This window comes from Rhinichthys klamathensis, unplaced genomic scaffold, assembly GCF_029890125.1.
Source record: "Rhinichthys klamathensis goyatoka isolate OS25496 unplaced genomic scaffold, OSU_Roscu_1.1 h1tg000157l_1, whole genome shotgun sequence".
NCBI classification, from domain to species: Eukaryota; Metazoa; Chordata; class Actinopteri; order Cypriniformes; family Leuciscidae; genus Rhinichthys; species Rhinichthys klamathensis.
In genome coordinates this window covers 3536723-3553266 of record NW_026606692.1, presented here as the reverse complement: position 1 = coordinate 3553266, position 16544 = coordinate 3536723, and the positions used below count along the sequence as shown (strand labels likewise).

The following is a 16544-nucleotide window of genomic DNA, read 5'->3' as shown; positions in this document are numbered from 1 at the left end:
CATTTTAAACATTTCTCTGCTTAGATCCTAATGATTACAGCTGCATTTTGTGGAAATGATATAGATGTATCCAATGCTTAATTTGTGCATAATGAAATTCCAGAACAAGGACCGGTCATGGATCCCAGAGTTTGTTTATTCTAACGTTTGTTTATTCCAACTTAATTTCAGTTTAAATACACTACCGTTCAAAAGTTTGAAATCAGCATGATTTAAAAAAAATTATAATAATGATAATAATTACATGGATTTTAAAACAATATTTATATGTTCCTAGAGGTTCACTTTTAATGTTAATTGAATTTTTTTTTTTACAAAAACAAAACAAATATATATGCGGAAAAACAATTTTCATCCTTCATTCTGACCCTCTGTCTGAAATGATCCGTTTTTAAGGGCGGCTCCTTTAAGGCTGGTCAGTAAACGGCCACTGTTATGATTGGCAGTGCTATTGCACGTTAATAGGTGTTTTTATCCATGTAAAACATTATAAAACCATAATTTACAGCCAAAGCATTATGAAATCATTTTTGTGATGCAGCTGCTGTCAGATCCAATACTTTTGGCTGCTTCATCTTTCGACAATCTCTCCATCACACTGTGCCTCGTAACCAAACCAAATGCTTCGAACAAACATATAATCTTCCGACTGGATCCGAGACGCCAATAAAATAAACCATCCGCTTGTTTTCAGATGCTGGATCCTTTTGACGTCTTTACAGAGACACAAACAAGCTGTTGAAACTGAGCGAATGTTCTTTCACTCTTCCATTTGTCCTGTTGTCGACAGACTCAAATGCTCAAGTGTCAGCCATTAAGCAACTGAACGCCAGTGGGCGGGGCCTCTGCCGTGATGATGTATGTCTATTCGTCGATGTCTTGCTCTGGCATATGCAAATGTATTTGCCTGTGTGACGTCACAGATCCTGCAACATCAAAACAAGCCATTTTTGGAGCTTAATTAAAGAAATAAATGATTTGTTTATAATAAGGAGGATGCTTGCAGTGGTTCTCAAAGGGGGGTGGGGGTGGGGAGGGGGGGGGGGGGATTTTGGGCGCAAGAGATCAGCAGAAAAAAAAAAAAACAGCCATTGCAACGACGTTCAAGTGCGTGAATAGCGGTCAGCGCTCTGTCTTAATAAAGCAACTGCAATTACACTGAATCACATATTTTTTAAAAGGTTTAAGGGAGGGGGGGCGTGGCGAAAAAAGTTTGAGAACCACTGCTTTAAGCTTTGACACTTGCAGGATGTTTTAATGGTACAAAGACCTCTTATATGTCAAAAGATCAAGGCAAATTTGATTTCTCATGTCATGACCCCTTTAAGCAAGGATCATGCATTAAATTGATGTACTGAAAATGTCTTCTCAATGTCTTCTACTGTCTTCATAAAGCTGTTGCTGGTGTTTTATAAAAGTTAAATGTTACTGTGATTTTTACAGTGATTTTACCACAGCTAAACTTTGTTTTTGTGCTTAGAAATGCCATTTAACTATAGTAAAATTATGTACGTGCTTCAGTGGCTTATTGTTTTATTATTCTTTCACATTTTTAAGTGCTGCTCTGTGAACGAAAAATAGTTCTTAAAGGGATAGTTCAGCCAAAAATGAAAACCCTGTCATCGTTTACTCGCCCTCATGTCGTTCCAAACTCAAATTACTTTCTTTCTCCTGAGGAACACAATTGGGAAACTTCTCCTTTTGTGCTCCATGTAAGGGTTTGGAACGACATGAGAGTGAATAAAAGATGACAGCATTTTCATTTTTGGCTGAACTATCCCTTTAAAGCTCTTTCCTGCATGACACTTTTTACCTCTGAAGCACCAAGCACTTCTCTTTTCTTCTTTCCCCTGTCTTTCTTTTGCCCTCCCAGTGTTTGGAGCCCTTGGATTTGTTCTATTCCTCCATTGTATTCTCTTGTTTGTGCTTGTTCTAATCCCTCACCTTCTCCTCCTGCTCCTGTTGCCCTTGTTCTCCGCCATTTGGATTGTTTACGGCCTCATATTTGTTCTTCATCTCTCGGTACTTCACTTTATGTTCCTCTCCCCTGGACTACTACTACTGCTACTTTTCAGTTTAATATTCCTGCACCTTTGCAACACCTCATTTGTTCTGTGATGCTCTTTCACCCTCACCTTGAGGTTTCGTCATCCACCCTTCTCTAGTCCTCTTCCTCCACTACAGACGTCTTTTCATATTTCATATCCGTCTGTTCTTTGAAAGCGTCCAGATCCATTAGACTTTCAGCACAACTGTTGCATTTTCAGTTCACAACTTACAACCACCCTGTTGAAAAGATCAGCTTAGACCAGGTGGAATCTCCTTGGTGTCCCAGGCTAGTCCTCATTTGAGATATATATATATATATATATATATATATATATTAGGGCTGTCAAATGATTAATCGTGATTAATCACATCCAAAATAAAAGTTTTTTTTACATAATATATGTGGGTGCACTGTGTATAATTATTTTATATATATATAAATACACACACATGCTTGTATATATTTAAGAAATATTTTCATGTATATACTGTATATAAATTTATATATAATTTATATTATACAATATTTTTTTTCTTAAATATACATGCATGTGTGTGTATTTATATATATATACAAAATAATTATACACAGTGCACCCACATATATTATAAAAAAAACTTTTATTTTGGATGTGATTAATCGTGATTAATCATTTGACAGCCCTAATATATATATATGATGGTGCTGGTCTTTTCAGCAGGACACTACTATATGCTACGTTTCTAATCTTGAGCTCATCTTCAAATCTTCACCCTTCATTACCATCCTCCATCCCTCCATCACTGACATCCCTCCATCTCCCCGTCTCAGAACCCCGCTCCTCTAACGGGACGGCGCTGGGACCCAGGTTAGGTCTTCAGAAGTCCAGTTCTCTGGAGAGTCTCCAGACAGCGATGGAGGAGGTCAGTAAGGACGAGGTGCCCTTCCACCGTCCTCGCGCACACATGGTCAGAGGCAGAGGCTGCAACCTCAGCTTCCGCCACGCCATCGACAAGTCCTACGAAGGGCCTTCTGAACCCGAGGATGGTGAGTTCTGTGGAAATAATCAAATGCAGCATTGAGTAAATAATTCAAAGAAACTTATTTTTAATCATTAGAATAATGTAGACTAGGTTATTTTAGCATTATTTATATAGTGTTATATTAGAAAGTAATAGTTTGAATTAGAATTTTATAATTTCAGTGTTCATTTTAATTTGAGGTATTTAATTTTTGTAATGCGTGTCATTTTTTATATATCTGTTTAGCTTTATTTTAATTTCGGTTTTAGTCATTTTAGTACTTTAGTTTAACCGACTATATTTCAGTTAGTAAGGTAACGGTTTACATTTAAAACAAAATCTAATATTTATATTTTATTTTAGCTTTATTTCAATCAACGAGAATTAATCAACGACAATTAACAATAACAACCATAATTCATTAAAATAATTTATTTAAATATGAATAATGTGATTTTTATTATTAATTTATATATACGCACATTAATAAGAATTTAGGTAAAACATTTATTAATATGTATCTTAATGTATATTTTTAATTTAATTCTGCCTAGTCAAATTTATTCCAATTATTAAAAAATACATATTTATATAATATTTATTAATGTATTAATATCATATTTTATTTACAGTTAAGAATAGATTTATTAATATGATAATGATAATTTGATTGATTATTAAGTTTAAGTTAATGCTTAATTTGTGTTTTAACTGATCATGACAACAACCAACATGAAATATAATCTTTTTAATTAGTGCACCATCGATTGATTATGTCTAATTCTACATAACTCTTTTTATGTCCTCAAATATATTGTTAATGTTATTCTATAGTAGTGTTTTCATTTAAACAGAAGGCCTTCAGTGGGTTTCTGCAGTTATTGCTCACAACAGCAAAAGTACACTAAAGTGTGTGTGCACTGCATACCATTTAAAGCATTTTGCTGAGCACAGTAGCGAGATTTTCACGAGTTCTGCCAAACATGTGCTAACAGTTACAGCTGCATAGCACTCCTTCTCACTTTGCCAAAAGTGCATCTGCACCCTTCATATTCATTACTCTCATCAAAAAAAAAACCATACGCTTAGAATTCTCTACATGCAGTTTGTCCTCATTGTAGCATATGCTGTTGCACTGTGGAAATGAAAGTCAAAATTCATTATTGGACAGTATTCCAAACAAGATGTAAAAGGGTTTCATGTTGACTTTAAAACTTCTAAAGTTGAGTGTGGTTGACGCTCCCTTAGCTCATTTGAGAGATGAATTTGACTCTCGGTGACTGGTTGGGCTTTGTGAGCCAGTGAGGAGTGAATCAGCAAATGCATCAGTATCACGGATTTCTGTCTGAAACTCCAGCAGCAAGTCAGCACATTCAAAGGCACGGATCAACCCTGCTCTTTCTCATTGACATTAAAGACCCCTTCTAAATGAGAAATAGAGACAGAACCTAAGCAATAGCCAGAGCCTTCGATTGGAACCTATAAGGTGTCAGACTTCATGAATAAATGTCGAGCTTTCTGCACCCTTAGAGGAGGTGCTGGATGAATGGAGGTTTATGGATATAAGCTTTAGTAACAACCTTTCCAGTGCAACAAGAGACACTGAGGGTGAATCGCACCGAAAAATGTCCAGGCCACATTTCACATCAAAAGCAAAAATAAATAAGTAAATAAAACAAATAAATAAACTAATAAATAAATAAACATTTTCCATAAGAAAATGAAGCATATTTTGGGTGCATTAAGGATGCAAATATTATATAATTATATATAATTATATTATATTATATTATATTGTTATAAATATAATTTAAGGGCAATACAACAACAAATATTTTTTTGTTTTTTGTTCACATTGCAGCAATGTTTTGCATTATGGTAACAGGATTTTGTTGAGAAAATGTATACAAAATGCAACAAAAAAAATCATTAAAGTAATTTCTTTCTTTTTTGTGAAATATGACAGGCTTTAAATAGATGAAAATAATGAATTGCTATTTAATCTTAATTTTTTTTCTGTTTGATTTGTTTTATTTTCAAATTTGCTGATATGTATCTTTTATATGCTTATTTTTCTTTAAAAAAAGGCTTGAATGTGTCATTTTGAATGCATATGACTTTTACGTTTGACTTGAAGGTAAATATAACATAAAGAAAGACTCTTCATCATTTACTGACAAGCGAGAGTCTGTTTCGGAGCTTGTTGTTTGGTTCCTTCTGATTAGATGACATTAGGAGTTTGCTCATGTCTGTGTCTTTGTTCTTCACCAACAGACTCTGAGGAAGAGTCGGGAAGAGACACTCCCGCCAGCGGATCCTCTCGCCAGGAACTGGATGATGACAACAAGGTAAAGAAAAAGAAAACCAAAAAGAAGAAAGAGAAAAAGAACAAAAAGAAGGAGGAGCCCGAAGACCCCGAGAAAAAGGCAAAGAAAAAAGGATTTGGATTGTTGAGGTACGAGACTGACTGCTAGAAATTCACACACATCACAGTTTCACTCGAGCATAACGTTACAAAGGGAAAATCTTCATGACAAATGCAGTGATTTGTGTCAAATGATTCCCCATAAAGTGTTTGGATGCAGCTTTGCAGCTCTTAAAGGCCATATCATGGAAACAGGACTATCCTGGGTCTTTTGAAATGAAGGAGTCTAAATTTGTCCCTGTGCTGATCCATTGATATAGTGAGGGTGAATAATGGGCCTCCTGACGCAGCTGCATATGGAGGCCTTCCGGTTATTTCAGCACCATGGTACTTGAGGACAAAACAAGTGAACTCACCATATGCTGTCTTTGTGTGATTTTATAAATATAGGCAAACATATAAGATGACAGACATACAGTGAAACCCATGTCTTTAAATGAGATCGACAGGCTTGCGTTTGAGGGTTTTATATTTGGACTTCATGCATAATCCCTTCCCCTCTTGACGGACATGAGAACTCTTTTCATGTATGAGATGAAAGATAATTGAATGGCAGTGGATGTCTCTCTAAACTATAAAATAGACCTATTTTAAATCTCCTCTGTGAGGACTGACCCCTGTCCAGCTCTTGACTGTCAATTGATCAGCTTATACTTGTGTTTTCATGGAAACCTTCCTTTTAAAGTAACACTATGTAGTTTTTCAACCTTCATAATATATTTCCAAGACCCTTGTGATGGTACATCGACTTAAAATAAGTTAAATGACACGTCTGCCATAACCTGACGTGGTCTGTATCGCTTTTACTGGCACTATGTAACTTCGGGTTTCGGGTAGGAACCCGTGCACAAAAAGAACTACAAAATTCGACTGCTTTACGGCATACGTCACTTCCCCCACCACTTCCTCAAATTGTCTGTGGCCATTGCAGACATCCCAAGTCTCCCGGGAGTCTCCTGCGTCTCCCTGATGCCCGCAAATTAGTTCAGATCTGCCGGAATCTAGAGCGCGCATGCGAGACAGAACATACTGCGCGCATAACATACATAGCGCGAGCACGGCAGAGAGAGAGAGAGAGCGAGAGACCTTGCTTGCGAGTGTGCCTCACGAAAGCTAGTCAACCCGCCACCAGCCCCCACCCCCGTCAACAATCCAGTCACCAAGATATACCTCCCTGAAATGACTTCTTGCAGGTTGGGATGTCTGCCATTGTTGATTCCAAAGCCGGTGCTGGATAAACAGCGAGCGTGCGCGTGCGACAGTCGGCTGCGGAAGGCTAAATTATTTACGACAGCAGTAATGGACAATTCTGCTTCCAACCTGTAGGGCGACCGCTGAGGAAAAATCACATGGTGTCAGAGATGGGGACTCGAGTTTGAGACTCGGACTCGAGTGCGACTTAAGTCCCACACACAGTGACTTCAGACTCGACTTGAGACTCGTCCTCGAAATACTTCAGACTCGACTCGGACTCGAGCTGCGGGACTCGTGAACAATGTTTATTTTTAGGAAATGTCTGATGAGCTCGCTGTTATCCCCCTCCCTCCGTTACAGCCTGCCTACGTAACCACGTACTACGTGGCCTATTGCTGGCAGCGCGCGCGCGACCACACATGAGAGGAAAACAAACAAAAAGTTCGACTGCACCGGCCGCTGCTGTGCCATTCATCGTTAGCTTTGGGTTCAAAAACTTCAAACAAGAAGCGCTCAATGCAAAATATGCAGTATCACGATAAAAGATTCTGGCTCAACTACATCTAATTTTATCAGGCATCTGAAAACGCACCCTGATAGGTGAGTAAACATGTTTAGCTCAGCATTGACCATCTACCGTTAGCTTGCTTATTGCTTTAGCTACCTAACGTTACGGGAGGTTAACTCCGATTGTCTTCCTTATGAAATATGAATGAGCGTTTGTTTAATTGCCAAACTTGTGGTGGTCGATTAACGTAACGTTAATCATTTACGTGCCGCTGGCTGCCCGTTGTCTACAAACAGGTTACAGGATTATTGTTGATCATGTAACGTTACAGTTTCATTTAGTTATAACGTTACACTGGTTTGAGAGTCTGGGATGTGTTGACTTACAGTATATAAGCTATGATTAGTTGCATAGGCAGTGCAGCCAGAAGAAGCCAGAAATGTTTTGTGGCCCATAGTGTGTTAAGAGAAGAGAAGGTTAACCAGTCTGATCTCACCCTTTGGATTTTTTTTATTTCTAAACATTTTGTTCTTAACAAGTTACATGCCATAAGTTGGTCAGTTGCTTCACATTTACACTAAAGATTTTGAGCATTTTAATGTTTTGGAAGTTTGGAAGTTAGTTTATTTGCATTTAGCTACACTGATGTTTTGCACTAAATAGGAGTGTGTCAATTTTAGTGAGTTATATCATTTTCTATATTTGGTCTTATGTCTTGGTATGTTCCAGCTACAAGGCAAAATAAAGAAATTAACTAAAGGTAAAGCATTCTTGGTGTTTTTGTCATGTTGCAATAGCCTGTTTATACTGATTATATACCAAAATCAAAGCTGATACTGTATGCTAATAGATAAAGGAGTCATAATAACATACCGTACCACTTTATTTTGATAGTCCACTTTATACATTCTACTAACTATAAGTAACTTTGCAGCTGCATGTCAACTAACTCTCATTAGAGTAATAATAATAATAATAATAATAATAATAATAATAATAATAATAATAATAATAACTTTATTTTATATAGCGCTTTTAAAAGTTAATTCTCAGAGCGCTTTACATAAGCACAATTAAGAAAACACATAAAAGAGGCAATAATACAAGCAAAGTGTTGACAAAATGAAGCAAAGTGTAAAAAAAAAAAAAAAAAAAAAAAAAAAAAAAAAAAAAAAAAAAAAAAAAAAAAAGAGAACCATAAGATACACCTCATTAACAACCACCAATATCACCTTTATCCAAATGCTTCCGTAAAATAATGAGTTTTAAGGGATGATTTGAACCTTTTCAAAGATGGAGCACATCTTATTTTAGGGGGCAAGGAGTTCCATAACTTTGGGGCAACTGAAGCGAACGCCCTATCACCCATTGTTTTTTTTTTCGTTACCGGGACAACTAAGAGACCTGCATCAGCCGAGCGGAGATTACGTGTTGGAGTATAGGGCACTAAAAGCTCGACGAGATATTGCGGAGCGAGTCCATTCAATGCCTTATATGTCAACATAAGAATTTTAAAATCAACACGAAATTTAACAGGTAACCAATGCAAGGTCTCTAAAATAGGTTTTATGTGATCCCTTTGTCTTGTCCTGGTCAGAATACGTGCGGCAGAGTTTTGTACCCACTGAAGTTTGTTCAGAATAGTTTTTGATGCTCCTGCTAGCAAGGCATTGCAATAGTCAATTCTAGAAAAAACCAGAGTGTTAATTAATTTTTCTGCTACAGGGAAAGACAGCATGGGCCGTAATCTGGATATGTTTCTAAGATGAAAAAAGGAAACTTTGACAGTATTACGTACGTGAAGATCAAATGCAAGATTAGGATCGAAAATTACTCCCAAGTTTTTTAATTTAGATTGGAACTGAATTACCAAGCCATCCACATGTAACGATACAGGTTGTACTCTGCGTAAATGGTGAGGCGAACCAATAAGCATCACCTCAGTCTTGTCGCTATTTAAACATAAAAAGTTTGCAGACATCCAATTTTTAATAACTGTGATACAGTTAGAAAGATGTGATACGGCCACATTTACATCAGATTTTGAGTGAACATATATCTGGGTGTCGTCCGCATAAAAATGAAAATCAAGATCCAGAGACCTCAAAAGCTGGCCAAGAGGAAAAATATATAGAGTGAAAAGTAAGGGACCCAAAATTGAACCCTGAGGAACACCAAATTTTACCATGCCAACGTCAGATCTACAGCCACCTAGCACAACGAATTGTTTGCGATCTAAGAAATAAGACTTAAACCAACTCAAAGCAGTGTCAGATACACCAAAGACAGACTCTAAGCGCAAGAGTAAGATGCTATGATCAATAGTATCAAAAGCAGCGCTGAGATCAAGCAGGATCAGTATTGATAAGCATCCTGCATCGGAAGCCATCAGTAAGTCATTTGTAACTTTGACTAATGCTGTCTCAGTGCTATGCTTTTTACGAAAGCCAGATTGAAGAGACTCGAAGAGGTCATTTACTGACAAATGGGCAAGCAATTGTGAAGCAACAATACGTTCTAAGATTTTAGCAATAAAAGGGAGACTAGAGATGGGACGAAAATTTGCCAGATTCTCAAAGTCACTGTTATTTGTTTTTGGAACAGGGGTTACAGCAGCAATTTTAAGTGCAGATGGCATAACACCGTAAAGTAGAGAGTCATTTACAATACTTAATACAGCCGGACACAAACAAGAAAAGCATGACTGAAACAACCCAGCTGGTATGGGATCCACACCTGTAGTGACAGCCTTCATTTTTAAAACCACATCACACAGGGATTGAGAATCTAGCATGGAGAATTCTGAAAGACAAACACCAGAAAACTCCATGATGCTTGATTTTGGGGTAACAGTTGTACTAGTAGTAGTAATCTGATCTCTTATCCCCTCGATCTTATTGCCAAAAAACACTAGAAACTTGTTGCATAATTGAACAGAAGGAGGGACGTTGATGATGTTATTTCTGTTCAAAAGATTGTTGATAGAATTAAACAGTTTTCTAGGGTTATCTTGATTACTTGCGATAATCTGGGAGAAATGATCAGATCTTCTCGATGCAATTCCAGTTCTATATTCACCCAAACTATCTTTCCATGCCAGATAATACACAGTTAGACCAGTAGAGCGCCATCTGCGCTCCAAATTGCGACACTGAGTTTTCATTGCGCGCAGATCATCATTGTACCACGGGGCAGATCGTTTAAAAGATACAGCACGTGACATCAGAGGAGCAAAAGTGTCCAGGCCAGATGAAAGAATTGTATTCAACCAGTTTACTTTATCATCCAATGCATCAGATGGTAGAATACAACTAATAGCAGGGTCAATAAAGTCAGAGAAGTCAGCGGGTGCGATAGAGCTCCACTTACGGTAGTGAATGATACGGCTAGTAGTTGTAAGTGAATGAGGTAGCTCCAGATTGAAAAGAATGGCTAAGTGATCGGATAGCCCGAAATCAGATACAGACAACCCAGACACAAGAGTACTATTTTGAATCACAAGATCCAACATGTGGCCTTTGTTGTGTGTAGGACAATCCACGACTTGATGTAACTCAAAACACTCTAACAAAGATGCAAAGTCTCTAGTTGATGCAATGTCTTTTTTGTCCATGTGTATATTAAAATCACCAAGAATTAAAATTTTCTGAAATTTTAAAACCAACACAGACAGTAGTTCAGCAAAATCAGATGTAAATTCTTTGTTACCTTTGGGAGGCCTGTACACAGTCACAATGACCGTAGATGATGAGGCAGAAACACTTAAGGCAAGGCATTCAAATGAGGTAAACGAAGGGATATCCACAGAACACAGTCCTAGAGGCTGTTTAAACAGCACAATGATACCACCTCCTCTACCAGTTGAACGCGGAAGATCGCATAATCCATATCCCTCAGGAGTCAGTTCATTAAAGAGTAAACCATCGGACTCTTTATGCCAGGTTTCTGTTAGGCATACGAGATCCCAGTTTTGGTCCATAATTAGATCACATACAGTCAAGGCTTTGTTATTAATCGAGCGCACGTTTATCAGTGCAGATTCCAGCAATCGTGCCGGAGCAGCCGAGGCTGGTGTAGTCTCCTCACGGAAGACTGCCAAATTATTAAAATTTGCCCCCGTTGGTCTCCATGGCGATTTCAGCGATTTACGCGGGGCAGTCGGATAAAAAACATTATTTAGGGACGAACCTAGGTAACCACACCGTGATGATCGATGCAGGTAATGTTTTGGGCGAAGTATTCCATAGGTAGTGCAAAGTGCGCGTGGTTCAGTTCCCAGAGCATGTTTCCCATTTAGGTTCAGCAGCTGGCGAGAAGTGTACCTTATGGCCATTGTAGAGGAGTCCATGTAGATATCAATGTCGCAATTGTGTAAGTCCTGGATCACACAACTGTTGACAGTTAATAGTCCACAGACACCCAGAAACAGCAGCAATAGTCCAATGACTGAAGCGCGATTCCACATCACGATGGAAAACATGGGTGACAAGTACAGGCTAGTTACCTATTAAACTTGTGAGGTCATATAAAAATATATAAATGTTCAGTTTGAACATTAAACCCAAATGATTAACCCGGAGAAAGGAGCGGCCACCACGCGCGCCAGCGTACCCTTACAACCGGAAGTGATTTTGAAGAGAGTATTAGTAGGCTTATATCTACTAATTATATATTATAATATCTTGTTTTGTTGGTTCCCCAACAGATATTCTACTGACTATAAGTAACTTGGCAACTACAAGTCAACTTGTTCTCCAAACCCGAACCCACATCATAACCTGACAGTCTACCACGGTCTACTAATACTCTAATGAGAGTCAGTTAGTTGACATGTAGTTGAAAATGTACATGGTTAGTTGAATGTCTAAAGTGGACAATCGAAATAAAGTGTAACCTAACATATTACATGCTTTGAATTCCTTATATAAAGTTATGCAGTGTTCTAAGCAACCTGGATGGGTCGCTGTACGTGATGCAACACTTATAACCACAAGAGACTTGAGACTTGACTTGGACTCTAGCTCAGAGACTTGAGACTTGACTTGGACTCTAGCTCAAAGACTTGAGACTTGACTTGGACTCTAGCTCAGAGACTTGAGACTTGACTTGGACTCTAGCTCAGAGACTTGTGAGCATCTCTGCATGGTGTTGCTTTAATCAGCTTTGGAAAGTGTCACCATTTTTTGTCACTGCTAGCTTGTAAAGTTGACATGAAATTGTATTCACAACCCATATGACTTCTGTAATGTGACATGGAATATGATGCTCAACAAGAAAAAGCCAAGTCACCTTTATTTATATAGCACTTTATACAATACAGATTGCCTTAAAGAAGCTTCACAGGGTTAAACAGGGAAATTATGATTCAATTCTGCTGAAAAGCAGCACTAAATCGAAATAGTCTCATTGTTTAGCTGAGGTCAGTTCAGTGTTGATTCAATTCAGTTATAAAGCAGCTCTGTAGATAGAAGTGATGTCATGGTCCAGCTCAGTTCAGTTCTCACCCGATCAAATCAATAATATTGCTGAATATTAAGTGTCCCCAACTAAGCAAGCCAGAGGCGACCCAAACTCCATTAGTGGCAGAATTGGAGAAAAACCAGACTCAGTCGGGGGACCAGTTCTCCTCTGGATAAACGAACCAACATGGTGTGGTTAGTAGTTGTACTAACTGTCAGGTTGTAGATTGGTATCATTCAGAATATTTCATCTAGTTCCTTCTGCTTGAAGATTGGGTGGAAGCATGTCAAGGACTTTGTTTAATTTTTTGCTGAAATATGTTACCGCTTTCATTTGTCTTTACTATTTTCACCATTTATGATGTACACATCTTGCTACTTGTAAAACCGTCCTTCCATAACTGCAACGATTTTCACGCAGTGGTCAAAGCGCCTCGACCATTGTGTTGAGAGATGCGTTGTCCATGACACGAGTCACGTGAAAGGGTCTCACAGTTCCTCTCTCTTTAACGCTGATGAAATTCCCAGAAATCCGAACTCGCAGCCAAATATCAGTCAGCCAAACAGCTTGGACGTATTGGACAAGGGTTTTTGCCAAACAACTCGTATCACATCTCTGCTTTCCAATCTGCTTCCTTATTGAATTTGAAAAATGACTTAATTAGCCATTGTGTTATGGTGCAATTTAATCTAATTGTAAAGTCTTCACGGGTGCATTTCATCATCTTGAAAAAAGAAAAAGGCAAATTATAAACATGTGAGAGATTGATTCATGGTTCGTTTTTTCAACTTTGCAGCAAAGCAAACTGGTGATTTTCATTTCTTCCCTTTTATGGGTGGAAATGCTGTGTTTATCGTGTGACAGAGTATGGGTTTGAAGACGGATGCGCTGTTTGTATGGGCCGCAGTTACAAATGGATTTGTGGGATGCTTTCAACGTGACAACAATAGAGCATCAGATTTTTTGAGCTTTGCGCTTCATAGCTATCTTCGTGTTTTGCTGCCTGCAGTGATGGATTTAGATTCACTTTTCTTTCAGTGTCTTCACAATTAGAGGTATTTCATTGCATAAGCAAAGTGTCAGTGAAACGATGATTGAAGCGGCCTCTATTATTTGAGTTTCTTTTAGACATAAGTGTATAATAACGGATGTTTCGGCTGTGTGTGTTATGCATTCAGTCTCAATATATATATATATATATATATATATATATATATATATATATATATATGTGAGTATGCAGTTATCTGTGGTGCTTTTTAAATGACATTCTTTTTTTATAAAGAATATTTTGCACACACACACATATATACAGTATACATACCTACATACATACATACATATTAAAAATAAAATATTATATATCGTCCTGACATTGTTTCTTAATAATTTACAGGTTTTTTTTCAATATAAATTTTATATTACATAGGTTGTACATATCCCAATCCTATTCCAGTCATATTATGAAAGTATTGTGAATGTTATTTTGTGTATTTAAAAAACCTTTTAAATTACATTACGTTCTTTTTTTATAAAGAATATTTTATACACACACACACACACACACACACACACACACATATATATATATACAGTATACATACATACATGAATACGTACATATTAAAAATAAAATATTATATATCGTCCTGACATTGTTTCTTAATAATTTACTTTTTTTTTTCAATATAAATTTTATATTACATAGGTTGTACATATCCCAATCCTATTCCAGTCATATTATGAAAGTATTGTGAATGTTATTTTGTCTATTTAAAAAATAGTTCTTGGTTTTTATGATATTGTATGTTTATCAAAATATTTGCTAAAAATCACTTAAAAACCTGCACTACAAAATCCATCCTTTTAAACATGGAAAATCATCATGCAACATCAAATAAATAAAACCCTCTCATGTGTTTTTCTTTGACATTGAACAGAAATTTTGACACCATTCTCTGGTGTGTCATTCTCACTCACACGCACGTCTGCTGCTTCCCAATCCGTCCACCTCAGTTCCGTTTAGCGTTCCAAATCAGAACCAACAAATCCAACGCGGCATCAAGCCAATTAGCACGCCTGTACTTCCTCTACCCAGAATGCATCACACAAGAGTCGTGTCGCACAGTGAGATTACACACCAACCCTCATCTTGCGTTCCTAAGCCAACAGCGTTTAGACATATAGCTATAAACACGCTCATAGTGTTTGTTTATGAGTGAGCAGATGGCTTTGACAGTAATCTGAAATGGAGATGATTCTTTAATTTACTTAAATTTAGCATTTGGCTCTGTTTAATCCCTGGGAGATTTGAAAGAAATCCCACTGCGCTCTTGACATGTTGTTGAATGTTTGTGATGCTCTCACAGTTTCGTGTTTTTAAAGTTGTAGGTTTTTTTTTGTGCAAAAGTTGTACTATTATGAGTGTTTGCTTTTGATTCATGTAAAAAAAGATCATTTGGGTTTGAGATTCTGTACAGTAATGGCAGCTGAGCTGTGCACAGCCTTTTACGGCTCCGTAGAGAAACATTTATCCGTGGCTTCAATTACAGAGCCTATAAAACAGCTAACACTTACTGCTTCGTGAAAACAAGCATTAGCGACTGACGATCTAACGGAAATGGGTCTTTACATTTCTAAAGCGTGCTTATATTTTAACAAATACTTTTGAGTTTACATTTTCTGAAGAAAGTTTTATTTGCATTTTCATGAGGTTGAGTTTGGCCTGACAACTTTTTTTTTGTATTTGCTAAGCCATTTAATGAAGCAGTTGACAAGGTGTTTTGCGAGATTTATTTCGTCTGCCATGTAAAATCGCATGTCTGTTCATCTTTGTTTATGCATGGAGTAGTTGAAACTTAGTTTTGATTACCCTCACAGAAATAAACAAATGGGTTGATTTGGTTTTAGGAGGTGATTTACAGACAAATGATGCGTGTGAAAAGTAGTTAGCATGTTTATCTGCCTTTGCACACACACACACAAACGACATTTGGTGCACATATAATCACACAATGACGCTTATAATGGATTCCATATCTGTGTTTATTGTGTAGAATTATAGCTGATATTTAGCATGGCACACATGCTTCAGCGCGGTGTGAGATGGACACATCATGTTTTATTTGCCGTCTGAGTGGGAACATATGAAGCTGTTAACACAATCGCTCAGTGCAGCCTGCGAGAGGCTAATTACTGAAATCTGTTTCTAAAATTGAACCCCATTCTGCAGTGATTTCCTCATTTATTCATGCCGATGTGTTCTGTCAGTCAGGCGTTGTGGACTAAAAACACATATTCATATTAGCAGAGAAGGCACACTGACTTATGAATATTAATGAGCTTTTGCATACTTAATCGCTCGTGGCAGGCCCTCCTCTCCGTGTTTGTTTGTGAGGGTTCATTTGTAGGTTCATCTGTGTCTTCAAACTTCACAAGTCTTGATGCGGTGCACGTTTCTCAAACTTTTTTGAACTTAATGAAACGCTTAGATCGTCTACGAGGGGTATTATAGCCTGTGTGTATTAAAACAACTCAAGATGGCAGTTTAAGACGAAACTTAGTCGCTTTATATAAAGAATAACTTTTGTAAAATGATGACAGACATCCTGCTCATATTTAGGTTTATAAGATGGGAACCAGGTGCTGTGCAAAGACATGAAAGCACCGTAAAAGCAACCTAAAATTAGTCCATATGCCTCATGCACTCAATTTAAAGTCTTATACGATAGCTTTCTGTGACAAACAGACTTATTCAATGATAATTTTGCCTTGAAAATCTTGTTTGACAGTGGTCACTTTTCACTTTCAGTGTATGGAATGAGCAGCTTGGATGTTTAGTTATAATAAAATCTTACATAGAACACAAAAGGACAGATTTATATGATATTATATTATATTTCACAA

The 16544-nt window shown here is 37.4% G+C and overlaps 1 protein-coding gene across 1 annotated transcript in view; it reads left to right on the top strand.

The window, feature by feature from the left end:
* Positions 1–16544, top strand: part of pard3ba (par-3 family cell polarity regulator beta a) — a 167588-nt gene that overhangs the window by 104182 nt on the left and 46862 nt on the right. The window contains exons 17-18 of the mRNA XM_056258696.1: positions 2861–3076; positions 5326–5506. Of these exons, the coding sequence (XP_056114671.1) occupies positions 2861–3076; positions 5326–5506 (397 nt within the window). The remainder of the gene's footprint in view (positions 1–2860; positions 3077–5325; positions 5507–16544) is intronic.